Source organism: Sorex araneus, chromosome 3, assembly GCF_027595985.1.
Source record: "Sorex araneus isolate mSorAra2 chromosome 3, mSorAra2.pri, whole genome shotgun sequence".
Taxonomy (NCBI): Eukaryota; Metazoa; Chordata; class Mammalia; order Eulipotyphla; family Soricidae; genus Sorex; species Sorex araneus.
The window spans coordinates 30,981,201-31,007,803 of NC_073304.1; the positions used below are offsets into that span (position 1 = coordinate 30,981,201).

The 26,603-nt window shown below is 50.7% G+C and overlaps 2 protein-coding genes and 1 long non-coding RNA gene across 4 annotated transcripts in view; 1 reads left to right on the forward strand and 2 right to left on the reverse strand.

Moving 5' to 3' along the window:
• PLEKHD1 (pleckstrin homology and coiled-coil domain containing D1) overlaps nt 1-7,671 on the reverse strand; it is a 26,629-nt gene extending 18,958 nt beyond the window's left edge. Inside the window, exons 1-2 of the mRNA XM_055130200.1 lie at nt 7,421-7,671; nt 6,752-7,009 (exon numbers count right to left, since the gene is read on the reverse strand). Of these exons, the coding sequence (XP_054986175.1) occupies nt 6,752-6,900 (149 nt within the window). The 5' untranslated portion in view covers nt 6,901-7,009; nt 7,421-7,671. The remainder of the gene's footprint in view (nt 1-6,751; nt 7,010-7,420) is intronic.
• LOC129403333 (uncharacterized) lies at nt 6,915-14,235 on the forward strand. Its single transcript, XR_008629129.1, has 2 exons — nt 6,915-7,433; nt 13,807-14,235. It is a non-coding gene; the product is annotated as an uncharacterized LOC129403333 (long non-coding RNA).
• Nucleotides 14,236-14,747: 512 nt separating this feature from the next.
• SLC39A9 (solute carrier family 39 member 9) overlaps nt 14,748-26,603 on the reverse strand; it is a 51,357-nt gene continuing 39,501 nt past the window's right edge. For both annotated transcript variants that reach the window (XM_055130201.1, XM_004612325.2), the window contains 4 exons: nt 24,452-24,520; nt 21,391-21,476; nt 20,103-20,237; nt 14,748-18,870 (listed from right to left, as the gene is read on the reverse strand). In XM_055130201.1, the coding sequence (XP_054986176.1) occupies nt 18,640-18,870; nt 20,103-20,237; nt 21,391-21,476; nt 24,452-24,520 (521 nt within the window). In that variant the 3' untranslated portion in view covers nt 14,748-18,639. The remainder of the gene's footprint in view (nt 18,871-20,102; nt 20,238-21,390; nt 21,477-24,451; nt 24,521-26,603) is intronic.

The window sequence follows — 26,603 nt, forward strand, 5'->3', positions numbered from 1 at the left end:
GAGGAGCACCGCGCGGCCCCCAGGGCATCAGATCTCAGGCCTGCACCGCTAGGTTAAGTCTCAGTGGGAAGGAACCCCAGGCCCCGACACGGACTGGAAGCCTGCCCTTGCCCCGAATATCGTGGTGAGTGCCCCGCTGATGTTTGCCTGTGTGACTGTGACTTCTATAACTCTTCTTCCATGTCTTTGCTGCCTCCTCCCCTGATCGCTCCCGTTCATGGCTCCAGGCCAGCTGGCCCGTCTCCACCCCCCCAGACACCTGGCCCTTTCCTGCCTCTGCCCTTGCCTCCTGCCCGAAGCCCTCTCTTCTGTCCAGGACTAGCCTCAGACTTGGGTGGCGTTTGTCCCAGTCTTCCCCTAATGCTCTGAGCTTCCCCACTTAGCTGGGCTGGCAGCTTCCTCTCTGTGGCCTTGAAAAACAGTATTTGCGGGGGCGGGGGGCTGGAGCGATCTTGCAGTGGGGAGGGAGTTTTCCTTGCACATAGCCAACTGGGGTTCAATCCTCAGCACCCCATATGGTCCCCTGAGCCCTGCCAGGAGTAGTCCCTGAGCACAGCTGGGGATGGCGCCCTTCCCAAAGAAAATAGGAGTGTGTGTGTCTCTCTGTGTGTGTGTGTCTGTGTGTGTGTGTGTGTGTGTGTGTCTGTGTGTGTGGCGGCAGGGATATCATAGTGCCAAAAGCACCTGCCTTGCCTTGCGAGTGTGAGGCTGTGAGTTCAATCCCCAGCACCTCCCACCCAGCACCCACCAGCTGCCAGCTCGGTGGCCCCGCCACACAGTGTGTGATCTGCAGAGCACCACGGCCAGGCTGTGTGAGTGCCTGAACGAGCTGGACAATGCCCGCAAGCACAGCAGCCAAAGCGTGTGTGCAGGGCGGCAGGCAGCCCCCGCAAGCTGCACGCACCAAAACCACCATTCTCAGGCTCCATAGCTCATGTTTGTGTACCCCAGGGAGCCGCGGCCACGTGTGCAACCTCCCCGGGTTGCACATGTCATCATGTGCATGGGCATGGCCTCTGTCATCACAGCAACGACCACTGGGAGAAGGGCAGGTGATACGTTCTCTTGAAAAGAGCACTTCTGGGGCCAGAGAGGCTAGCACAGGGGCTCTTGCCTTGCTTGCAGCAGACCCAGATTCAATTCCCGGGGTACCCAGGTTCAGTACCCCATGTGGTCCCCCAAGCACCACCAGGCGTCAACCTTGAGCACGGAGAGAGAAATTCAGAGCCGGAGGACACTGTCCAGAGCAGCAGGGAGGAGGCAGGCGAGGGGGTAGGCGGGGATGGTGATGGGGCAGACAGGAGCGCCGGGGGCCTGCAGGGTCAGCTGCAGAGACCAGGGAGTGGACACCCCACCTGAAGGTGTTCGCTCCTTGGGGACAGCAATGCCTCCTCCACTGCCTGCTTGTTGAACCCGCCCTTCCCCGCAGTCTACCAGACTCACCGCAGCTGGCGAGAGAGGAGAGTCTGGGCGATGTGGGGAAGGGGCAGGGAGAGGCAGCGAGCCTGGCTCCAAGGACCACCCAGGTGGGTAAGTGGGCCTGGGAGCCGGGAGAAGCTTCCTGGGATCCACAGAAAGCCCAGTGCAGGCTTGAGAGGCCCTCGGCGTGCAGCAGGAGAGCGTGGGTGGAAGCTCTCTCCTATTCAAGACGGCAGCAGGAACCCCACGGACAGGGGGTGACCCGCAAGCCACAGCACACAGGACGGGGAGCTCAGGCACACGCATACAGGACAGAGCAGCGCCTCTGAGCCGGAGAGGGCTGTGTGGGTGCAGCCAGGAGAACCCCAGGACTGGAGAGGACAGCTCCTCAGCTGCGTCCTTTCTAGAAGGGACCAAAGGTAGAGGCCAAGACAGCCTTCTTGGTGTCCCCTTGTCCATTCTGGGTGTCCAGGGAGGGAGGTTTCACCCTGACTCCTGTGGCTTGTTTGGCCTCTGGCCTGAGATGGGGGTTAGCAAAGAATCCTGCCTGCTAAGCAACGCATGATGAAAGCTAAAGTGGACCCACGAGCTGCCAAGTTCAAGGGAGTTTTGAGAAATGTGGACCGAGCCAGAAAGAGAAGTCAAGGGGCTGAGCATGTGGTGTGGCAAGCAGGAGGCCTGGGCTTGGTCCCCAGCCTCTTCAGGAGCGACCCTAAGCATCACCAGGTATGGCCCTAAAGAACAGTGTGGGCAGAAGTCTTCAAGCCAGACAGTACAGAGGAGCGTGGCGTGGGAACCTGGTAACGGTGCAGAGACCGTGAGGTGCTGGGGCCGGTCCACCTGCCTCTTTGTAGTGGAATTGAGGTCGATTTAAGGTTTAAAGTTTAGGGAGATCGCATGTGTGGTAGAGCACATGTGAGGCCCCAAGTTCTAATCTCTGGCACCACCTGGCCCTCTGCATGCTGGTGTGGCCCCTACACACACACACACACACACACACACACACACACACACCCCACTGTAGATGAGACACTGGCGGGCAGTGAGAGCCACACAGCTGTTTACTAGCTGAGCTGGGACAGAACTCAGAGCTCCTGCCTCTAAGCCTTGAGGGGCCCTTTCCACATCAGCTTCAGCTGCTGGAGGTGAGGGGGGTAGGGAAAGGGAGAGAGAGAGAGGGAGAGAGGGATACGGAGGGAGAGAGAGAGGGAGGGAGGGAGAGAAGAAGGGAGGAAGGGAAGAAGGGAGAGAGGAGAGAGATTGCTAGACCACATCCAAATCCTCAGTATGAGGAGGCCAAGTCGCTCACAACTGTTGGGCTTAGGGTTTGTCCACTGTGCAGAGACACCCCCCATCTCCCGCCAAAATAAAACCTGGGACAGCCCCTGAGAGCAGGACAGGGGTGTGTGGCCTTTCCCTCTTTCCAGGTGAGTCACCACTCACTCACCTCAGTGGAACTTGACGGAAGGAATCCATTTCATTTAGGGCTCCGTGACCCAAAGACTGAGCACTACCCGTCAAAGAAGGGGCGTGGGGTGAGATACAGTGAAGAGGTGGGGCCTTGCTGTGCCACCTGGTTGAAGACCTGGAACATCCCTCTGTTCTCCCCAAGCTGCCACTACAAGTTTGGCTGATCGGGTCAGCTGTGTGGGTGATCAAGCAGCGAGGCTTTGGGGTAGGGGCACCTTGCTGAGCCGGCCATGGGCGCTGCATTGGGGTCAGGAAGAAGGACCGAACCCCAGGCATTAGTGTGAGACTGAGTCTGGCTGGAGCTCAGGTGCCCATCAGTGCTTTGGGACAGCGCAGCATCCCAGGGTCACCTCTAGGAAGTGGTGCTGAGTCGAAGGCGAACCCTCCAGACCCACATCCCGCAGAAGACATTCCCCTTGGGGCTGGAGCTAAAGGACAGCGGGAAGGGCGCTTGCCTTGCTGCATGGCCAGCCTGGGTTTGATCCCCGGCATCCCCTAGGGTCTCGAGCACCACCAGGAGTAATTCCTGAGTGCAGAGCCAGAGATAACCCCTGAGCATTGCTAGGGTATGGCCCCCAAACTGAAAGAAAAGAAAGAGAGAGAGAAAGAAAGAAAGAAAGAAAGAAAGAAAGAAAGAAAGAAAGAAAGAAAGAAAGAAAGGAAGGAAGGAAGGAAGGAAGGAAGGAAGGAAGGAAGGAAGAAAGAAAGAAAGAAAGAAAGAAAGAAAGAAAGAAAGAAAGAAAGAAAGAAAGAAAGAAAGAAAGAAAGAAAGAAAGAGGAAAATTAAAAAATTTCTCTCCCAGACTTCATGTGCCCACCACCTGCCCAGACCTCCTTTCACCCTGTGCGGGCTGTGGCCTGGGACGTGGACATGGCCGTCCTGGCCCTCGGTGGACAGTGTTAGTGCCCTGAGGCGGCGGACAGTTGATAGACGAAGGTCTATGAATGAGGGATGGAGAAGTAGAGGCCCGGGAGGGATAGTTCTGGGCCCCCACCCTCGGGATGCTGGGGGATTTGGGAGGGGCTGGACCACGGAGACCGTCTTCCACGTGAGCCCTGCAGAGGGCAGTGCAGAGCAGAGCTGACGGCCCTCGCACCTGTCTCAGGACAGCCTGGAACCCACAGACCCCCACGTGGCCCTCTCGACCCCTTTCCCATTCTCTTATTTCTGTAAGTCAGGTTTTGCTGGCGAGAGAGCTGGGTCAGGGGTAACTCAAGGACATCTCCCTGTCCTAAGAAGGACAGGCCACAGGGAGGGCAGGGGGTGGCCGGGCTGGAGGCATGAGCCCTGGGACAGACGCTGAGCAAAAGGAGGTTTTCTAGAATGCCGCTGCAGTGCTTCCATCCTGCCCACTGGCTATTCAGCAGCCTGAGTCCGGGCAGGCCCCCTCCCCTCCGGCGCCCGCCCAGGCATCGATCGCCCTAATGGCCCCGCTCTGTGGTGGCTCGCCCAGGGGCCCCCTCCCCAAGCCTTCCTGTGGCCACTAATGAGCCGAGGTCCAGAGGCTCCAACTCATAAATGGGGAACTGGGCCCAGGGGGGCCTGCTGGGAAGTGAGGAGGCTGAGCATCCTGCCTCCCCTGACATCCAGACCTCTCGGGTAGGCTCTGCCATCGATCCACAGTTCACTCTGTGTGTGTGTGTGTGTGTGTGTGTGTGTTCACAGAATCATGAATATTCACTGAACCTACAGTGACTGGAATGTTAGCTGTTCCAGAATTAGGGTTCTTGCCCTGTGGCATGTCTCCAGAGTTCTTATTTGGGGGCCACACTGGGTGGTACCTGGGGGTGACACCCAGCTCAGTGCTCTAGCATCACTCTAGAGGTGACGGGAGAGGCTATGGTACTGGGGATGGAACCCGGGGCTCCAGCATGCAAAGCTGGTGCTCAGCCCTCTAAGCCCTCTGCCCGGCTCAGGCAAAACCCCTAGAATTCTTTGAATTTGCTTTTTTATGTGTGTTTGGATTTAGTTTTGTGGCCACACCTGGCAGTGCTCAGGCTTTACTTCTGGCGGGGGGCTCAGGGGATCATATGTGGTGCTGGGGATCAAACCTGAATCAACTATGTGCAAGGCCACCCCTGTACTATTGCTTCTCCCCTCCTCAATTCTTGTAAAGGAGGGGAATAAGGGTGACAGTCTCCTTGGAGGGGGCTGGGGGCTTGACCCTGAAGGCGACCTCATGAGTATGTCCACTGTTCTGATTCAAATGGGATGGTTTCTTTGTGTGGCCATAGGGGCTACTACTGGAGATTTGGGGTGGGGGGAAGTGGGGTTCTCAAGGAAGTCCAAGCCTCCCTTAGCTTCACGCTGTGCTTTTAGCTTCCTGGCCTTTTCCCCTGCCCCCCTCACAGCCCTGGAATCAACCATGAGTGCAGGAGACAAAACCCTACCACCAAAAGCCCCTAGGAGACATGTCCTGGGAGCACAGGCCCTGGCCTGGACTGTGGCTATAGTCAGAGTCACCACCATTCAACAATTAAAAAGTCTGCCCAGAGCCAGACCCCAGTGAAGGCCAGCAGCCAGCCCAGGGGACAGTGTGGGCGCCCTGAGCACTGCAGGGGAGTCGAGGGACATTCCACTCATGGTCTTGAATCCGGCACTACAGACCACACGGAATCAGCCCTGGGCCCCCCTCGAAAGATCTTTGCCAGCACCCCTTTGGGGCCCAGAGAGCAGCTGGGTGTGAGTCCGAGGAGCCTGTCAGGGATGTCACTGCAGGAGCACCGGAGGAAGCGCCGGCACTGTCCCTCCTGGCTCCGGGAGATGTGTCCCATTAGTCATCAAAATAGAGCGCCAGTGCTGGCACCTCCAGGGACATGGGGTCCTGGGTCAGGGAGAATGCTCCCTGAGGCCTCTCAGGGGAGGAAGGGGGCCTCTCCACACTCTTTTTTCCCTGCAGGGTGCCCCTCCAAGACTCTGGATCAGGGGCTGAGTTCTACAGACTGTTCCAGCCAAGTCTCTCAGAGGTGAGATGGGTTTGAGGGTGAAAATTGCCCAGAAGGTACCACCCCTCCTCACCTCGCAGCAGACACCTGACCTCCCCGCCAGGGCAAGGTCGTGGGCAGCCCCTTCCTCCCATCAGGCCCACTCTTCTTTGTAAGTGGGCTCGATCTGGGCAGCCCCTCTGAGTTGGGGACCTGAAAGCAGCTGAAAGATTTAGCTGAAGAAGCCAGCTGAGTACTTCCCCCCCGCCAATCAATACATCCTCACCCCCAGCCCCCCCCCCACCGCCCATCACACTCTTCAGCCAGGATGGTGAATCCCCAACCCTTCCCAGCCTCACCCCATCTCCATCTCAGCTTGGTGCCCCCAATCTGATCTCTCTGCCTTCAGGAGAAAAGGCCAGTGTACAGGAGTCTTTTGGCCCAGATTTTAAAAATACGTTATTTCAAGGGACAGTTGGAGGGGTTCTCCTCGCCGGCAGCCAGCCAGTACAGATCTTTCCAGGCGCTTCTCTGCAGCTCGCACCTTTCAGAAGGACCCAGGGCCCAAGGCACTCAGCTCTCTAGGCTGTGTGTGTGTGTGTGTGTGTGTGTGTGTGTGTGTGCGCGTGCGCGCGCACCCGAAGTAGGTGGCATTAGCGGAGGCGTCCTGGGAGAGAGGCGGGTGTTCCCCCTTCTCTGCAGAGTCTGGCTCAGCTTGGCCCTACCAGGGTGCTCCCTGGGCTACGTCTCTACAGCCCTCAGCTTGCTAAGAGCATTCACCCCGCCCCCCAACCCAGGCTGCTGAGCCCCTCCCGCCTCCATCGGCCCTGGACAGAGATGCCCCCCGCCCGTGCCCGTGGGGGGAGGGAGGGACGGGCCGAGGCCAAGGTCACAGAGGAAAGCTGAGGTTCACGACGAGGCTTAGGAGCACACTCACCGCCGGGACCACTTGGCCGACGACCTCCCGAAGGGCCGCTTCCACAGCACCCCGTAAAGCTGCACTTTGGTGCTGATGTCCAGGGCGTCGGGGTCCGCCTGCTCCAGCGACGGCGAGGGCGACACCGAGTTGGACTTGGACGTGAACATCGTTCCTCGGCGGGGCTGCGCCGGGGCGCGGGGCTCCCGGCGCGGGGGGCGTCTCGTGGGGAGGGGGGAGCGCGCCGTCGGGGCGGAGACGCGGAGCCGGGCGCTGGGGCTGCCGGCGGGCCGGGCGGTCACTCCTCCCGCCGGCGGCCTCGCCCCCGCCCCGGCCCCCTCCGCCCGCCACAGCCCCGATTCCGGGGGCCCCGATTGGCTGCGAGGGGCAGGTGAGCGCGCCAGGCCCACGGCGCGCGCCAATCAGAGCGGCCTCAGGCCCGGGCTCGGGGCTGCCAGAAGGTCCCCGCGGGGCGCGGGCAGCGGGGCCGGCTGGGCGGCTGCGGCAGCCGCGCTCCCCCCACCCCCGGGACGCCGCCAGCTGTCCCCCCCGGCAGAGTCCAGTCCTTGGGGTCCGAGCGAGGGCTTGGTGACAGCCGCCCGGCTGGGAGCCCCCACGCGGCCCTCCCGTGGCTGCGTGACCTGCTCCCCCTCCCCACACTGCCCACCACGTAGGAGGTGGTGCCTGCACCTTGTCGGGCCAGGTAAGACTCCGGTAAGTGACCCTCACCCGTCCAGGGCGGGTATTTTTCGCGTCGCGCTGCAGCCACCTCCCGGATCAGGTTTCTCTTCCCAGAACTTGGCTGTCTGCGTGGGCCTTTTGGCACCCGCGCCCGGCCCGGCCCGGCCTGGCAGGCGCAGTTTCCGCCCGTGATTGATCGGCTTGTCTGGCTAGCGTGGGTCTCCGCGCGACTCCGGGCCACCGGCCCCGCGTCCGCAGCGCCCCAGGCCGGGACTGGGCACCCCGCGGCTGCCCGCCGCAGTGTCCCGCCCCGGCTCGGGCTCGCTCTGCGGCGGTGGAGGGGGCGCCCGGCTCGGCTCCCCCGCTGTGGCAGGTGTTAAGAGAGCCCCCATGGGAACCCCTTTGCAAACGGGTAGGCTGAGAGCCAAATCTTCTTATACGCTTGACTCACTTTCCCCTAGGACAAAAAGTTGAGGAATGATTCTATAGTAAGCAGACCCGCACAGGTCTTTTAAGTTTTCATCGTTTTTGTTTGGGAGTTTTGTTTGGGTTGGGTTCGGAGAGGAGGGTGCCTCTCGGGGAGTTTTGCCTGTCTTCCTGCTTGCAGAGCTTGTATTCAGCTTTCAGCCTCTCTCCTGGCTCTACCTGCCAGGGCTTATTTGCTGAATATATGCAGAGTGAAAAATCACATCAAAGCAAGAGGTGGAACATGTCCAGCACCTCATAAAGTTCTCTCGTGCTCCGGTCAGCGTAGCCTCAGAGTTCCAACTCGTTTCCCTGACTGACCACTTTCTTTTATCAACATTTGTGCTGTTTGAAAAATGCTGAATTGTGGGGGCTGGAGTGATAGCACAGCGGGTAGGGCGTTTGCCTTGCACGCGGCCGACCTGGGTTCAAATCCCAGCATCCCGTATGGTCCCCTGAGCACCGCCAGGAGTGATTCCTGAGTGCAGAGCCAGGAGTAACCCCTGTGCATCGCCAGGTGTGACCCAAAAACCAAAAAAAAAAAAAAAAGAAAGAAAAATGCTAAATTGTGCCTACAATGGCACCCTCAGGAGTCCTGTCCCGTCCCCACGTACTTCGCCCATGATGACCTGACCTGGCTCCTCCCTGCAGGCACTTAAGCTTGGTCCCCACACTAGAGGATCTGCCGTTCTAACCTTTCATGAATTAAGGAGGGGCTTCCCCCAAGTGTCCCCATATCTCCCCAAAGGTTCCCATACCTGACAGGTTTTTTTTTGGGGGGGGTTACACCCAGCTTTGCACAAGGGTTACTCCTGGCTCTGCACTCAGGAATTACTCCTGGCGGTGCTCAGGGAACCATATGGGATGCTGGGAATTGAACCCGGGTCGGCCGTGTGCAAGGCAAACGCCCTACCTGCTGTGCTATTGCTCCAGCCCCTACCCGACACAGTTTTATCTTAAACCTCAATCAACTCTGAGATTTCCCAGACCCAGGTCACGTTCCCTGTTGCCTACTGTCCCAGGGGGCATCTAAATCCCTGTGCCCCTCCCCTGGCTCACAAGTCCCTGAAAGGATTCAAGGTTTATTTGGTTTGGCTTGGGGTCACACCTAGTGGGGTTCAGGGCTTCTAGCTTCTAGCTCTGTGCTCAGGGATCACTTCTGGCAGTGCACAGGGAACTCTATATGGTGCCAAGGATCAAATGGGTGGGCAAGCACCTCATCCTCTGTACTCTCTCTCTGACCCCAAGCTTTTGTGTTTTTGTTTTGGCCACTTTAGGTGGTGCTTAGAGATTCCTCCCAGGTTTGTATCCAAAGGTCATTTGCAGCACTGTTTGGGGGACCATGTGGTACTGGGGATGAACCCAGGCCTTTCTCATGCAGAGCATGTGCTCAGCGCCATTGCATTTCTCTCAGGCTCTTTTAACAAGTGACTCGAGAGTACTTCATCTGATGGGACTGTATTTGTTTGGTGGCCATACTGGTGGTGCCGGGGGGCGGGGAGACTCCCAGAGTGCTGCTCTTACAGTGCCCCTCCTCCCCTGCCCCACGGCCCATCAGCCCTTGAGCTACCTTCCTGGCCCTCAGACCAAGTCTTAACTCAGGGTCTTGGGCCTGGATGGACCTTATGGGTAGAGATGAACTGGCAAGTGGACTGAGCCTGTGTGTAGATGCAGAGTGGACACCTCACAATCTTAGAGCCTTCCACACCCCTCCCCCCACAAGATGGAAGCGAGAAGCTATGTCAGAAACCTGTGGTGTGGGGGTTATTGATCAGGGACCCCAGGCCTAGACTTGGGAGTTGCGGGTGACAACTAACGGAAAAGGCACACGCAGGCATCAAGGACAGTAAGGCTTCTCCAGGAAGGTGGTGCCAAAAGCATCGATGTCAGGCATGTGCAGAAGCGGCAAACTTGCCATCCAGAAGTGGCAGTGCTTTTGCCTGGAGGAGGTGGTAGTCTCAGGGGTGTGTGTGTGTGTGTGTGTGTGTGTGTGTGTGTGTGTGTGTGTGTGTGTAGGGTCCTGGTAGCACAGAGGTGGCATCAACAAGAGCTCTGTGACAGCAGCACCTGCTGCAGCTGGGTTTGGGGTAGCGTTGTCAGAAACTCAGTATCAGGCCAGGCCAGGTTTTCTAGCCCTGCCAGTCTTTTTTTTTTCATCAATTAATTCCTGTTCTGCTTAATCGGGTCAGTACCGGCTTTGGCTGCTTGTAATACAGGACTAGTCGTGAGCTCAGGAGCCTAGGAGGACAAAAGGCAGGGTGCTGGGATCATGCTGAAGGAAGTCCCGCTCAGAAGGGCTCGGTGAGCCTGGATGAGTCTCAAAGTCAGTTTCTTTAGCAGTGGAATAGAGCACAAGTGGCTTGAGTGGCAAAGGAAAGCCTCCTCCCTCTCTGCCCATTCCCGCTGCACGCAGGGCATCTGAACAGACCTAAGCTAACAGCAGTAAAGGCAAGATGGAAAAACCACCAGAGACAGCTTGAGATGAAGCAACCGCTAGGTACTTAAGTGGCTCTTTGCTTCCCTCTGTTGAAAGCAGGCCATGTCTGCCTCAGATGGAGCCATTTCTGCGGCTTCTCTGCTGCAGCTGGTTCTGCAGAAGATAAAACTGGCTGCCAACCGACTGCCTCACACCAAGTGTGGCCCGGACTGTCCATCTTATCAGTAAGGACACAGGGTCCTAAAAGTGCATCTTACCCAGAGGGCAGGAGCACATGCTTTGCAAGAGAAGCCCCAGCACCTCAGACATACTCCTCTAACCTCCCACCTCCCCCCCCCCAAAAAAAAAAACCAACCAAAAAAATCTTTTTTATTTAACCTCTGTCACATGTTCCCAGATGAGAAAAGAAGTTTGAAAGATTATCTACTGAAGGCCACTCACTCCATTAGTCATTTCCCAGAACGTGCCAGGTCCTCGGATGTCTGTGGCATACGGGCGCATGCACGGTGAGACAGCAGATTCACTGAGCCCGGCGTCCGTGTCAGCTCTCTGCAGCACACTGTCAGGCGAGGTGCAGCCTGGGAACCTGCCGGGCCCTCCTGCCTTCCCCGTGCATGTCATTCTTCTCAACTGCCAGCTTGCCTAGGACTTCTTCACTCGCCACTTGCTCAGACCCTTCTGATTTCTCAGTACTGAGCAGGGCAAAGGCAGGAACAGAACAAAGGTTCAGCTCACGTTCCTGTCCCCGCCTCACTCCCCGTGGTCAGTCCAGGGAAAGAGGGTTGACAGGAAACAAGGTGCAAGGTGGGGGCTTTGGTGAAAAGTCCTAATAGAGGTCTGAGCACAGGGAAGGTACTGGGCAGGGCTTGCCCTGTTCCTGCGCTTGTTCCCATAGATTAGCAAGTGCGCAGAGGGTATTGCAGGGTTCGGGAAGGAAAACCAAGGGGCGAAGGAAGACCAGGCACCCTTGCCAGGCTAGGTCCTCTGGGCAGAAGTGTAATATGAGGCCAGACAGTACTGGCCAGTAAGGCGTTCGCCTTGTGTGCAGTTGACCTGGGTTTGATCCTCGGTACCACAAATGGTGCCCCCAAGTCCTGCCAGGGGTGATTCCTGAATTCAGCCAAGATGAAAGCCACTAGGTATGGCACAGAAACCTAAAATAAATGTTCGGGGCTAGAGCGATAGTACAGTTTGGAGGGCATTTGCCTTGCACGTGGCCAACCCAGGTTCAATCCCTGGCATCCCATATGGCCCCCCAAGCACTGCCAGGAGTGATTCCTGAGTGCAGAGCCAAGAGTAACCCCTGAGCATTGTCAGGTATTACCCGCACCTCCCCCAAAAGCTGAAAAAATAAAATGAATATTCAACTGGGAATGAGGCTCCAGGAAGGAAGTTTGATGCACGAAAGTCACCAAGCTCCACCCTGGTTGCCCAAGGAATCATTGGACGTGAGGATTTGAAAACTGCAGACTGGGACATGGGGGTCACCATGTGGTGAGGGGTACCATGGAGCAGCCATGGCTGTACCCTAGTTGGAGTTGAGGTGGGATTCATAAGACACGTGGTAGGCCCAATGAGGATTGTGAACGTGGAAGAACAGAAGCCAGGCGGGAGGACCTTATAAGCACCCGTGTCCCTTGGCTCAGAAGACAGGCATGCACCCCTCCTTCAGCAGACCATCTTTGCTGGTCCGTGGTTCCGTGTGCCACTGGCTGCTGCCCACCTGGATCCCCCCACTCAGGAAATCTTTCCCACTGCCTACTTGGCTTCACTCTGTTCGGCCTTCATATCCAGAACCGGCCTTACCTTCCTCTGGAAGGTCTCCCTGAACCCCAGCTTGGCTCTAGTCCCCTTGGGTTTTGTTCTCTTCACACCGATTCTCTTTTTTTTTTTCACACCGATTCTCTTGATCTCCCAGCACTTAACCTCACAGCTGACCATGGTTACCTTGTTTGACTTCCTCATGGAATCACAAAATCTTTTTTTTTTTTTTTTTGCTTTTTGGGTCACACCCAGCAATGCACAGGGGTCACTCCTGGCTCATGCACTCAGGAATCACCCCTGGCGGTGCTCAGGGAACCATATGGGATGCTGGGATTTGAACCCAGGTCAGCCGCGTGCAAGGCAAATGCCCTGCCCACTGTGCTATCACTCCAGCCCCTGGAATCACAAAATCTTTAAGGCCAGAACTGATGAGTTGCCTCCCTTTGTGGGTAGTCAGTACCTAGGAGGTGTGAGTGAAGAGGTAAGTGGAGGAGAGGTTGGAGGGCTCCCTTCACCTCCGGATCTGCCTCTGGGTAATAAAGGGTCTGTGCCCTCGGGGCCTGAGAACACTTGTAGTGTGAGAGGGCAGCACTCCAGACACAGGAAAATTGCAGTCCCGTCCACCTCCTCCAGCGGCCCAGTGTCCCTCCCCTCTCGGCTGGGCACCCTCTGCCCATGGCGCTTGACTCTGCAGGGCTCCCAGGATGCTTGAGCCGCCGGAGCAGCCACACAGCTACTGCTGCAGAAGAATTCAGGAGCAGAGCTGGGAACGGGCTCCGGGTTTCCCTGTGACAACATTACTACCGTTCCGGGGTCCTGCGTCAGGAACCCGAAAACCCTTTAAATTCCCACCTGTCCCCTCAGCTCCGAATCTGCTGACTCTCAACAGAACCTCAGCCCAGTGTAGACAAAGGCAGGGCTGAGGAGCTGGCAGTGCCAGGGATTAGGGCAGCGGGGAGTGGGAGGGGAGAGGCGAGCACAGACCAGGAGGAAAGAAGTGCCCCCTTCAGGAAAGGCCAAATATTTCCACAATATATATTTATTGAGACTCCGGCTCCCCGAGCCTGTATTTTAGCATGCAAGTGGGACAGAGCAGACATATAATTCAAAATAGATTAAAAGGCAACCAGTGCTACAGAAATAGGAGTGGGGAAGGAGCACTGGGGGTTGGAGGAGAGATTGCAAATTTTAACCACAGTGGTTAGTGCGGGCCTAATTGAAGGAGTCACGGGATCGGGAGCTGAAGATGAGGGAGGTGAGTGGAGGGAACTCATGTAGCAGCATTTTTTTTTCTAGACACGGTGACTACAGAGCCACAGGGCTGCTGATTTGTCTGCACAGGAAAACTACACTGCAGGGGACCAGAGAGAGAGCAGGGGGCAGGGCAATTGCCTGGCTCTCGATCAAGCGGGCAAAATCCCTGGTACTCTACACAGTCCCCAGAGCACCGCCGACAGAGATCCTGGAGTACAGAGCCAGGAGTAAGCCTTAAGCACACCCAGTGTGGCCCCCCAAACCAAAACTACACTGCAGGGGGCAGCTCCAGCTGGTAAGAATGAGACACAGGCCAGGTGTAGCTCAGTGGGAGAACGCTTGCCTCTCATGGGTGGGGCCCTGGATTTTTATTCCTGGCACCAAAGACGAAAAAGAAACAAAAATGAGAAAATGAAATGAAATAAGGACTGCTATTTGGGCTACACCTACTTAGAAATACACATTTTGATTTCAGGACAGCAAGATGTAAGCGCTGACCTAACGAAGCAAACAGGTCCAGGGAGCAAGACGCAGGAGGGATGAATGCACTTCCCCAAGGTATCCGGAGACGGCAGGACACCTGCGTGCCTGTCCTTTCACCCACCGTCATTTCAGGAAACGTCACACTCCACAGGCATGACCTTTGTAACTAAGCTGGGACACATGCACCATATACAGAAAACCAGCACAAAGTGGACCAGTAATAAACAAAACCTAAATACATACACAGGGGCCGAAGTAACAGAATGGTGAGTAGGGCGCTTGCTTTGTACTCAGCTGACCTGGGTTCGACCCCCAGCACTTCATATGGTCCCCCAAACCCAGACAGGAGTGATTCCTGAGCACAGAGCCAGGAGTAAGCCCTGAGCACAACCAGGTGTAATCTCTCCCTTGCTCCCCCCCCCCCCCAAAAAAAAAAACTCTAATGATTGACAGGCCAATTATATGTTTAAATGTTACATAGCTGTAAATAGTGCTTATCTGTATCTAAATTAAAAAAACCAGGCTCCAGTGCTAGTGTATAGAGGAAGAAAACACACCAAATTCACAAATGGCACTTCTATTATTTCTAGGCTTAGTTCTTCGTAGATGCTGCATTTTGTTTAACAGCTCTGCCGATGGGAATGATACTGCTGTGACAGGCCTGTCACCTGTGTCTCTCTGGGGGTAAAGAGCTACCCTTGTATACAGCATTTGCCAACACCAATGGCAAAGCAAAGAAACTTATTGATTTTTTTTTTTTTGAGGAGATGGTACATCATGTCCTTAATATCCCTTCCTCCTATCCTCCCCGCTCACCCTGAACCTCTTCCCACCATCCACCAAAATTTCCACTGACTTTTCTGTGGTTGAAATGTGGGTCAAGTCTGGTGGTCCAACAAACTGCTGAGAGACGTAACAAGCCATCACATAAGGTACGCACTAATAAAAATTTAATATCATAAAACAAGTCAGAAAACAGCAAACAAATTAACCATTCACAATTGAAGTGGAAAGACAAAATTATAAGGCAGTCATCCATGGAATGATTTCATGTTTACAAAGGAGTCGGGAAAAGGAACACTTAAAATTACTGTTCAGACTAATGAACCAGGCGGACTGTAGTGTTTCCCCAGGGGGATTTCCAAGGAGCTAGAAGATGCTACTGGGAAAGAAGAGCTAAGCCAACCGCCCTGTGTTAGGCTGAGTATCTAGAGAATTCCTTAGGCTTGTTTAGTCCTTTCCTACAAGTCACAAGCCTCCCTCTGGCCTGCTGAAGTGAATCTAGATGCTGAATGCAAACATGCTGCGTACACCCCCCCCCCGCCCAGTTCTAAGTCCACAGCATCTCCTGTCGTGCTCTTCAGACGATGGGGGGCCATTCTGCACCGAGCAGAGGAAGACCACCCTGGAATCAGCTGCCGAAGGTTCTCGCCCAGCACTGCCACCATTCCAGATGAGTGCGGTCATTATCCAGGGGCCCCCTCTGCCGCTGTCACCGTTTCCATGTTCAGTGAGTAGACAGCTACCAGGTACCTGAGGGGCTTGACACATGCCAGTGCTGGTGTGCCCACCTAGCTGCCGTCCTTAAAAAACGAGGGAAATCAGGAGTGGCACTTAGAAGCAGGCCAGAAAAACAAATAGACAAAAAAAAAAAAATCTAAGAATTCTATTTTCTTTTTGCTAGAAAGAACTTCCAACTCAAAATAGCCACTTGTCTCCCCCCTAATGGCTCCAAAGGACGGGCACAGGGCTGAGTACTCAGCTCTTGTACTCAGGGGACCAGAAAGACTGGTTGAGGGGAAGAGAGAACAGAGAGCGTTGGGGGTGGTGGTGGGGGTTGCCGTTGCGATACACCCCAGGGCAGAGCCTTTGCCAAAGAAAGGAGACCTGGCAACTCCACGCACAGGAAGCCACCTGCCCTGGAGAAGTGGGGACTGGAGAGCGAGTCATGGGGGAACGGATGAGAGGGGTGGATCTGTGGTGAATTCTCAACTTCTTTTATCATTTAAGAGAACACTCAGGATTTGAAAAAAAAACAAAACAAAACCAAAAACAACAACAACAAGACTATTCCTACCAAGGGAAGGGAGTCAAATTCCAATTAGCTTTGGTTATGAGGAAGGACCATGCTTTTCATCATCAACTGCATCTCTTTGGTAGCCAATCCTTCTGCCTGCAATCATGGCAGCAACTTAAAGATTGCTACTGTTTTTACGGGTGAGCAGTAAGGCACCCACCTTTAAGGAGGCAGTTTCAAACAAGAGGAAAATGCCATGAGACATGCTAATCAGGGACCATCAGGGTGGCCTCTCCTGGGAAACTGTCCACCTTGACTAAGTTCTGCCCCTTAATGAAGGAGACCTCTGCGGCCTGAGGATGCGTCTGAGCCCTATTAGTTAGTATGGCTATTCCGGCCTGCTGACGAGGAGAGGAGCGAGTAGTTCCTGAGGCAGCAGCTTTAACATCTGGGAAAGCCTATGGCTTTGGAAGTGGAGAGGGCTTGGAGAAGTTTTGCTTATTAACATGAGGTCCAGAGGGGAAGGCAAATTTGGGAGTTCGAGAGTTCAATCCTTGCCAGAGTTCAAAGCCCTACTCAGCAAGCTATTCTAGCCAAATGCTTATTTCTGATGGCAAGGCACTGCTAAAGAGGCACTGGCCAGCAGAACAAACTTTTGATCACTGCATACAGCGGTATATGAGAGGAAGTGCAACTATCCAAACCAAACCAACCAGACATCAAAATGCACCATTTATTTAACAAAGTGAATTTCCAAGGAAAATCAAGGCAACTGTGTCATTTTAAAGGACCAGATGAAACCCTGTGACTCCCATGAGTCAGAGTTGTTATCAGGGAAATCACTGAAGACTCCCTCCAATGCCTTTTGTTGCTTTAATATTGTCTGCCACGGTTGCTAGCCACTATACAGAATCAGAATCCTACTTATGCTACTTTGGTCTCCAGCCAGCAGAGGGCTTGCAAGTTCTGCTTTCACAGCTGCTGACCCAGTGACAGATCTAGAAAGGAAATAAAATCACATGCATGCTGGCTTATATGTCATATAAAATGTTTTACAAACTCTTAAATCCACTGCCCTGAAGAAAATAGTCTTGGTTCCCTCTTTAGGTAATATGTTTTGAAATGGTACAGAAAATCAAAATAAATTAATAACAATATTATACACGTGTTTGATAATACAAGGCTTACAAGGGATTTTGGCAAATACGGGAAAATTATCCTAGTTTGTTAAACACTTTTACTGTTTCAACTGTTTAAATTATCAGAATATTAGTGAATGTAGCATCTCATATATGAGGAAGTTTATTTTAAAGGCTTGACAAAGCTGCATTTGACACAAAGGTAACTTCATTGAAGGGAATAAAGAACTGACAATATTATCTTCATCATCACAGTTCAAGAAGTGGTTGTCCTCATGAGAACCAAACTCACATGAATAGTTAATACCGCCACCAGCAGTAGGCAGCGCACTGTAGGGAGAAAGGGCTGGAGGGGAAAGTTAGGAGAAAAGCATGGACAACATGAAGAGACAGGGGACATGATTTCAACAAGATTTAAATCAATAAGCAAACACTTCCCATTTGTGACACATCTTGATTTTCTTTTCTTTTTTTTTTGTTTTGTTTTGGGGTCACACCCAGTGGTGCTCAGGGCTTACTCCCGCCTCTGTGCTCAGGAATCACTCCTGGCAGGCTCAATGGACCATATGGGGTGCTTAGGATTGGACCCAGATTGGTCACATCCAAGGCAAATTCCCTACTCATTGTACCATTACTCCTGCACCCATATCTTGATTTTCTGATGCTCACCTAGCTCCCTCCAGGGGCACCATGTACTTCTGCCAGAGGAATTGCTGGCCTGCTAAGATACTTTGAAAAAAATAAAAGGGAAACCAGAAATTGCTAATCTTACTTTTAAAAAGGTTTACTCTAAAGTTTTGGATAACTATCCAAATCCATCTAAAATTTAACACAACTTAATTTCCAAAGACACTTGTGGTCCTACACATTCTTGAAGGAAAGCTGAGGTCTGCACAGACTAGAACTTGGCTCCTCTCTGTAAGAATGTCTTACAGGTACACAGGTGTTCTGCAAAGGGAACTAGAAATGCCACCAAATCGCATTCCAAGTCACCTGGGAGGAAGCTAGTCCCCCTCTGCTGCACGGGGAAAAGGAGACATTCCCTTTACAGTTCAGATCTCTTGAGTGTACTCAGCTTTCAGTGGGTCCTGCCATCACTTGCCCGATTCAGCCCCAGATTTCCTACGTTCATCTTTAGCATCTAAGACACTGGGCACTATGACCTTCTATCAAGGCATGTGGTATAGATGCTAAAGCACCAGTCTTACACGGTGAGATCCATGTTAAAAATCAGCAGATAGAGTGGCAGAGCCTCGAAGCTAAAAACAAAACAAAAACAAAACAACAGAAAAAGAGAGAGATTTAGCTTAATTACAGAACACTGTACTTTCATAATTACTATTTCATTGAGTATGAAGTTCTCCACTTTTTCTTAAAACTAAATGCCATCTTCCCTGAGAATAGGGTTAAGAGAAACATCCAAACTCAAGATGCCATAGGCCTGTTACAAGACAACACAATGGAATGTCTCTATCCGTCACACTGTGTTGCTTCTACTCTAAGAGCTTTTCCATTACTCCAGGCTTTCTCTCACCTCCCTCTGGACTCTAGGAACACAGGTGGAGATGGGCCAGGCGAGACAGGAGACGGAGGAGGTGAGCAGCTGTCGGGTGCTTGCTGTTCTCGCTGTCTGGCAAGCGGCCACGGTCTGAGGCTGGCCCCCGGGCCATTAGTGCTGGTGTCCTACTGACAGGATGAGCGGGATGAGGCAGCCCACGACCAGGGCTGCCACCTCCAGGCGGCTGAGGCCTTTCCCTCCAGCAGGGTCGGGTTTGTGGCTGTGTCCCATTCCGCCCACCTCAGGGAGGACATGAACTGTGGCAACATAGAGAAAGGTCCCGGCAGAGAAGAGCATGGCCACTCCGGTGGCGTTGACCTCGGAAAGGGCTTCTTTGCTGCTCTGTGAAGTGAGAGAAAGAGAAAGCAAGTATTATTCTGAAAACCGAACCAACAGCTTTATAAAGGCAGATATTAAAACCCAGACATTCCTTCAGAGTCTACTAATATTTAATAAACACTCCCCCATGTATCAGGCACAAGACTGGAACTTGAATGTGGTCATAATCGAGATGGAAGTGCCTGCCCTCAGAGCTTAGCAACAGCTTCTAAGACAATCCTTACACGGTTTCAAGAGAAATTAAATTTAAAAAGAAAAGAGAATACACAAACAAATCTTGGACCCCAGCAACTTGCTGCAGAGATGGCCCAGGACTTTACAATAGGCCTTCTCCGCTGGACTGCTCCAGATGGGGGCAGGTTTTGTCCCTCCAGAGATCCTAGGAACTCCGGTGGCCGCCATTTTCTAGAAATCATCGAGAAGCCCCAGGTACAAGTGATGGCAAATCCCGAGTCTCGTGGGACAGGGGAGGAGTGGGCCCTTCTCCTTCCCCCTGCTCTGATAGGACTCTGAGATAATGCCACATCTGCCCACTGTCTACATAAGCTCCCACACGGCCACGATCCAGAGACATACAAACGAATCAGAACCGAGCAACTTGCTGCAGCGATTTCTTCAGACCCTAATTATTAAAATCTTAGAATTCCTAGACGTTATATTATATCCATAACAAGCAATACAAAACACATTGTCTAGCATTGCATTTTCGGCAGGTATGAGGTGTGGCAGGACTGGTCTTGAAATATTGAAGGTAACTAAAGTAGAGAAAGAGTATTTTGCAAATTGTCTGCCACACAGGCAGGGGGAGGTGTGGAATGAAGGGTGGGGGATACTGGGGATTTTAGTGGTGGAAAACGTGCACTGGTGAAGGGATGGGTGTATGATGACCGTATGATCAAAGCTCAAACATGAAAGTTTTGATACTGTACCTCATGATGAATTAATAAAAAAAAATTAAAAAAAAGAGAACTTGAACTAAGATAATTAATGATTTAAAAAAGAACATGTCATCAATGAAAATGTCATAAAATCTTCAGAATTACCAATACCTGTATGTTACAAATTCTAAAAAGTTCTACAAACATTTACTTTTAAATGAAGAAACAAATAGGCAAACACTTAATGGTAAACACAAAACATTATTATAAACCAGGATATTTCAATTAAAACATTGAACACAAAATAGACTGTAAGAGTTCTACAGATTATAGATAAGCTAAAGCTAAATCACTTACTTTACTTAATCCCAAGTATGTCACCATGGACATAACTGGTGCTGCCAGTGCAAAGACCAGTAAGTGCTTTCTGATGCGATTCCGCTCTAGACCAGCATGCATTAAGAAGGAAACCAGCCCAAATGCAGCTGGAGCCTGGAAAAGAAAAATTAGCCCATGTAAGTCTACATTAAGAAGTACAAGTCATTTCATGAATTCTCCTGTCCCCACCAAACTCCACAAAACCAAACAAGCATAGTACCAAAGAAGTATCATGTATATGTGTGTGTGTGTGTGTGTGTGTGTGTGTGTGTGTGTGTGTGTGTGTGTGTGTGTGTGTGTATGTGTCAGACATATAGTATAGCAGGTAGGATGCTTCCTTGCATGTGGCCAACTTGGATTTGATCCTTGGCACCCTCTATTGTTCCCGGAACTGTGCCAGGAGTGATCCCTGAGTACAGAAGCCAGGAGTAAGCCCTAAGTACTGCCAGGTGTTGGCCACTTGTCTCCCCCAACCCCACAAGTTAAGAACACCAAAGCATGAATAAAATTTACTGTAAAATATAGAAATCTGTAGAGATTGTATGAGTCTACACATATTACCATTAAAAAAAAAAAAAAGCTCATGGAGCTGGACAGATAATGTAGGAAGTAATGTTCTTGCTTTGCATGCAGCTGCTTAGGCCACAGCCCTGGTGTGATCCCTGGCACTGCACACGGTCCACCTGAACACTGCCAGATGTAGGTAGCCCCAAAGCCCCACTCAAAAACAAAAAGGGAAAGGAAAAAAACAAAACAAAAAATCCCTCACATGTTTAAAAAATGCTGCAAAACACCATCACATTGACTCAAATAAGAGAGGGCCAGAGTAATAGCACAGTGGGTAGGGCACTTGCTGGGTTCGATCCCCAGCATCCCATATGGTTCCATGAGCACTGCCAGGCGTGATCCCTGAGCTCAGAGCCAGGAGTAAGCCCTGAGCACAGGAAGGTGTGGCTCCATAACAAAACACAACAAAAGTCTTCCCATTTCAGGGGCAGGAAAGATAGGGGCTAACGCAGAAGGCCCACCTCAGCTTTACTTCTGCACTACATGGTGTGGCCCGGGTAAGCCCCAGCACTGCAGGGCCAAAGCACGGCTCTCACACTAAACTGCAGGCTTGTTGGGCAAGACTCACAGGGGGGAACCACAGCCTGAGCACCACCTGGGACACTCCCCCCATCCACGAAAGAAGTTTTTCCACTTCAGAAAAATAATTAATCATGAATATATTCAATATCAAATCTTACACCAACATTTTTTTTCTTACCTTATGCAGCATTATTGCCACGAACACTATTAACTGGACACTAGTCTGTGAAGTAGAAGCTGCTGCTCCCAAAGCAACACCGTCAGCTAAATTTGGGAAAAGTGAAACATAAAAGACTATAAATGACAATAACTACCGTAAGTGTCATGGTTGAGTCTGTGGGCTTTCAGAGTCAGCGAGAGCAGGGCTCAACACATGGAATACTACTAACGATTCTCAACCTTAGCCTTCTCTAAAACAGGCACAATCGAGCTTGTGTTGTAGAGTTTTCATCAAGGTTAAATGAGAAATGATCGATCAAGAGGTCTTAGGCTCCTGGCCTCTGGGCTAGAGTATCCACTATGTGAGCTAGAGTGTTGTCAGTGGGGAAAAAGCGTAACGCTCCACATTTCACTGCTTAATTAAATTCTAATAAAGAACTTCAAAGGAGACAACTTACATATTTTAGATTAAAAATAAAAACTGCAAAAATAAAAATTAAAAGGGAAGATGTCACAACAGATACCATAGATATACAAAGAATCATTAGGGATTACTTTGAAAATCTTTATGCTATGAAATGAGAGAATCTAGAAGAAATGGATAAATTTTTTGACTCCTATAACCTTCCAAGATTGAACCAAGAAGATATGGAGCACCTGAACAGACCAATTACTACAGAGGAAATTGAAATGGCAATCAAGTCTCAAAAAGAATCCCAAAATTCCAGGCCCAGATTTCAGTTTACCAGTGAGTTCTCTCAAATCTTTAAAGAAGAGTATTTACTGTCAATCCTTTTAAAGCTCTTCTAGAAAGTAAAAGAAACAGAAACCCTACCAAACAATTTCTGTGAGGCAAAATTACCTAGATAAGCAGAGAGACATATCACTAAAAAGAATAAATTACAGACCGGCATCTCAGATGAACAAAGACACAAAGATTCTCAACAAAATACTGGCAAAATCAAATCCAACAACATCAAAGAGTTCATACTCTATGACCAAGTGGGAATCATCCCAGAGATGCAAGAATGATTCAATATACACAAGTCAATCAATGTAACATATTAGTATAAGGAAAATTAAAAATCATATGATATTAATAGAAGCAGAGAAAAATGTTGCCAAGATACTGCACACTTTCATGATTAAAAACACTCTCAAAGACTCACAAACGAATCTCGGAAGAGAGCAACATGCAATACAGGTATCTCCCTACCCCGCTCCAGGGTGATTTCATCCGGGCACCTCAGAGGGGGCCAGGTGTATACCCCCACCTGCCCCAAAAGAACGCTGGCAGCCGCAAACCTCCAGAACCCAACCACTGCCATGCTCATGGCTGACCTTCATAGGCTTGCACGAGCACCCCCCCTCGCCTCTGTGCATGGGACTGAATCTGCTGAAAAACCCAGGTCTGCAGGACTTGTGACTGAAATTTCCAGGCTTCCAGAGTTGGAAATGGGCCCCCTCCTCCCATCTCTCTATGCTTCCTGTTTCCTGGCAGTCACAGCCACAAACTGCCTCTTGGAGCCATTGGCCAGAATCCAGAGACTTACAAATGAAGTAGAGAGCAACATGCTATAGAGATGCCTCTGTACCCCCAAAATTACATCCAGTTTAAAAATTTAACTCCATTTCTAGAACCCTATGTAAAATCTTAGAATTCCAGGAGTGTGTGGCTACACAACTTCTCATACATTATGCCACTACCTGATACACCAAGAGTAGCACACCATGTTTGACAACCAATCTTGATCCAAAAAATTTTATATATATATATATATATATATATATATATATATATATATATATACATCACACAAGGTTCAAACTCTAACAATATGTTTGTTAGTGATCTTTAATACAGGGGCTTAATGGCTCCAAAATAAGATACAACAATTTTCACACACTTTCCTCTAAGGAAACCTTTTTGAATCATTTTTTAGTTAATTATTCATAACAAGCAATATAAAATAAATTACTTAGCATCTTCCTTGGGTGGTGGTGGGAAAATCTGAAATAATGGTGGTGGGAAGGTGTAGTGGTTGGTGGGATTGGTATTGAAATACTGAATGTAATAAATTACTGTGAACAACTCTATGAAAATAAAATTTAAAAAAAAATTTAAAAATTTAAAAAACTCTCAAAAGGGGTTGGTGAGATAGCACAGCAGGTAAGGTGCCTGCCTTGCACCTAGCCAATCCAGGTTTGATCCCTTGTGTCCCATATGGTCCTTACTCACTGTCCTATCTCTGGCTCAGTAAACTTTCTAAAAGGGTCTGGCAGAAATGTATTTTATGCTTTACAGACCACTGATTTCTTTCAACTATTTAACTCTGCTGTTATTGCTGATAAGCAGAAACTGGTAAAAGGAGGGAATTGTTTGCAAATAATAATAAAAAACTTTTCACTGAAAGTTTTTACTGAAATCTGAATGTCATGTACTTTTAACACACCTGGAAAAAATTTTCTCCATCCATTAAAGAATTAAATCTGGGGTTGGGATAGTTCAGTGGTGGGGTATATGCTTCACATACACATACATATGATGCTCTGGATTCCGTGACATGCACATACAAAAAAATACCACTCTTAGCTTTCGAATCCCTGACACTGAGCACATCAAGGCTTGGGCTGGATTATGTTAGAAGACTTCCTTAAGAAACTTCCCTGAGGGGAGAAACTCCAAATCAATAATAGTGAATTTTTTGTTCAAATATTGAATGTAATCAAAGTAAAGTGAAAGTAAAGTGAAATTTACCAGTTACACATGCGGGGTGGGGGGCTGGGGAGGTGGGGGGGAGGGGGGAGGTATACTGTGAGTCTTGGTGGTGGAATATGTGCACTGGTGAAGGGATGGGTGTTCAAGCATTGTATAACTGAGACTTAAACCTGAAAGCTTTGTAACTTTCCACATGGTGATTCTATAAAAGAATAAAAAAATTACAAAAAAAAAAAAAGAAACTTCCCTGAAAGGGAGTCCAGCCGCTTACTTTCAGGTGGATGGTCCTTGTTAACAGAAACATTCTACCTCCCACTGGTGCCACAGAAAAGAAAGGGCTTCCACAGCAAGCCAGGCCTACCTGCAGCATGAACGACCAGGCCCAGTGTGGTGGTGATTTTGGAATTGCCAGATCTTGCTGTTTCTGGATCTGAAACAAAAAGAAGAAAGCCAGTCATTAAACACTGTGATACACAAATTATTAGAATAAAGATCTGGAGGTGGAAGGATTATTTGAAAGCTCTTGCAGTACACTACCATTTTCTTTACCACCTTTCCCCTGTTTTAAACACATAAGCTTCTCCTGTCCAGCAATAGTATGACAGTGGAAAGTCAGAAATTCTTCATTTGATCCTGTTTCTCCTAAATAATGTAAAAACATGCTACCTCACTGTCTGTACCTCTTCATGGAAAATGCACTGTGAGCCTCTGATCACTCCTCCTACCTGCTCCTCTTTCCCAACTCAAGACTTTAGTATAACATCAAAATGGCATTACATTTGCCCTTATCTCCATTGCTTTCTATCTTTAAAAAAATTTTTTTTGGGGGGCCACATCAGCAGTGCACAAGAATGATCTCTGGCAGTGCGCAGGGGATTGCATGTCATGTTATGAATAGAACCAGGATTCATAACATGCAAAGCAAATGCCTTACCTCCAGTGGTACATCTCCAGCCAGAAGGAGCAATTCTTTATTTTCTTTTTTGGTTTTGTGCTTTTTAAGAAACCCAGCCCTGCCAGAGCTTAGGGGTTGTTCTGATGGTACTCAGGGGACTAACGTGGTGCCCAGGGAACCTTGCAGACCAAAGAACCAAAACTGGGCATCTGCAAGCAAGATAAACTCCAGACAGCTGCATGACCTCTTAGTGCCATCTGCATTTTACTGCCACCATCGTAGTCTAAATGGCCATCAACTCATACCTAAATCAGCAGAAACTGGTTTTCCCATTACCTGCATTTTCTCAAATCTAAATCATCTTATACATCTTTGTCAGATTCATTTTTCTGAAACATCACCTTCCTGATTTGTCAAGTTAAGAATGTACTGCTCCAGGGGCTGGAGTGATAGCACAGCAGGTAGGGCGTTTGCCTTGCACGCGGCCGACCCGGGTTCAAATCCCAGCATCCCATATGGTCCCCTGAGCACCGCCAGGAGTAATTCCTGAGTGCAGAGCCAGGAGTAATCCCTGTGCATTGCCGGGTGTGACCCCCCCCCCCTCAAACAAAAAAAAGAATGTACTGCTCCAGGGCTGGAGAGGAGATAGGGCACTTGCCATGCACACAGCTGACCTGACCTGGGTTCAATCCCCAGCACGGCATTTGGTCCCCTGAGCACTGCCAGGAGTGACACAGAGCACAGAGCCCTGAGCACAGCCAGATGCGACTCCAAAACAGAAAACAACACCAAAAAAGATTGCTGGGGAAAATAGATACTTTAGACCAGGTTACCCAGAGGGCGGAGGGGTTATGAAACCTGTGAGCTTATCTGACAGCACTCTGGAGTAGAAGAGACTGTCATGACGGCCCGTAAAGCCCCACCAGTTAGGACGACTGACACCCCCACGCTGTCTGCTCAGAGGGTTGGCGGGGCTGTTTTTTTTGCTCAGCTGGCAATTTAGAAAACATAAAACCAGAAGAAGAAAACAACGTATTGCTCCTGACTGCAGAGATACAGGCGGAAAAGAACTTTCTTTCCATGTGGCCAGTCCTGGTTCTATCCCTAAGATGACATATGGTCCCCTGAGCACTGCCAGGGATTACTCCTAAATAGAGCCAGAAATAGACACTAAGGATCACTACATGTGGCTTCAAAATCCAAAGGATTAGAAGAAAAAAAACGAATTGCTTTTCAAATTCAGTCCAGGAGCCAGAGCGATTGTACAGCGGGTAGGGCATTGCCTTGCATGAGGCCGAGCCGGGTTTGATTCCTCCGTCCCTCTCGGAGAGCCCGGCAAGCTACCGAGAGTATCCCGCCCGCACGGCAGAGCCTGGCAAGCTCCACGTGGCGTATTCGATATGCCAAAAACAGTAACAAGTCTCACAATGGAGACGTTACTGGTGCCCGCTTGAGCAAATCGATGAACAACAGGACAACAGTGCTACAGTGCTACTTCCTAAAGGGATAGATTATTTTCTTACATCATCATGGTATGGCTATCAAGCTCTGTAAATTTAACATTGATACTTCTCCCTAAATTCTCCTGCATATTCTACATTTCTCAGTTGCCCACGTC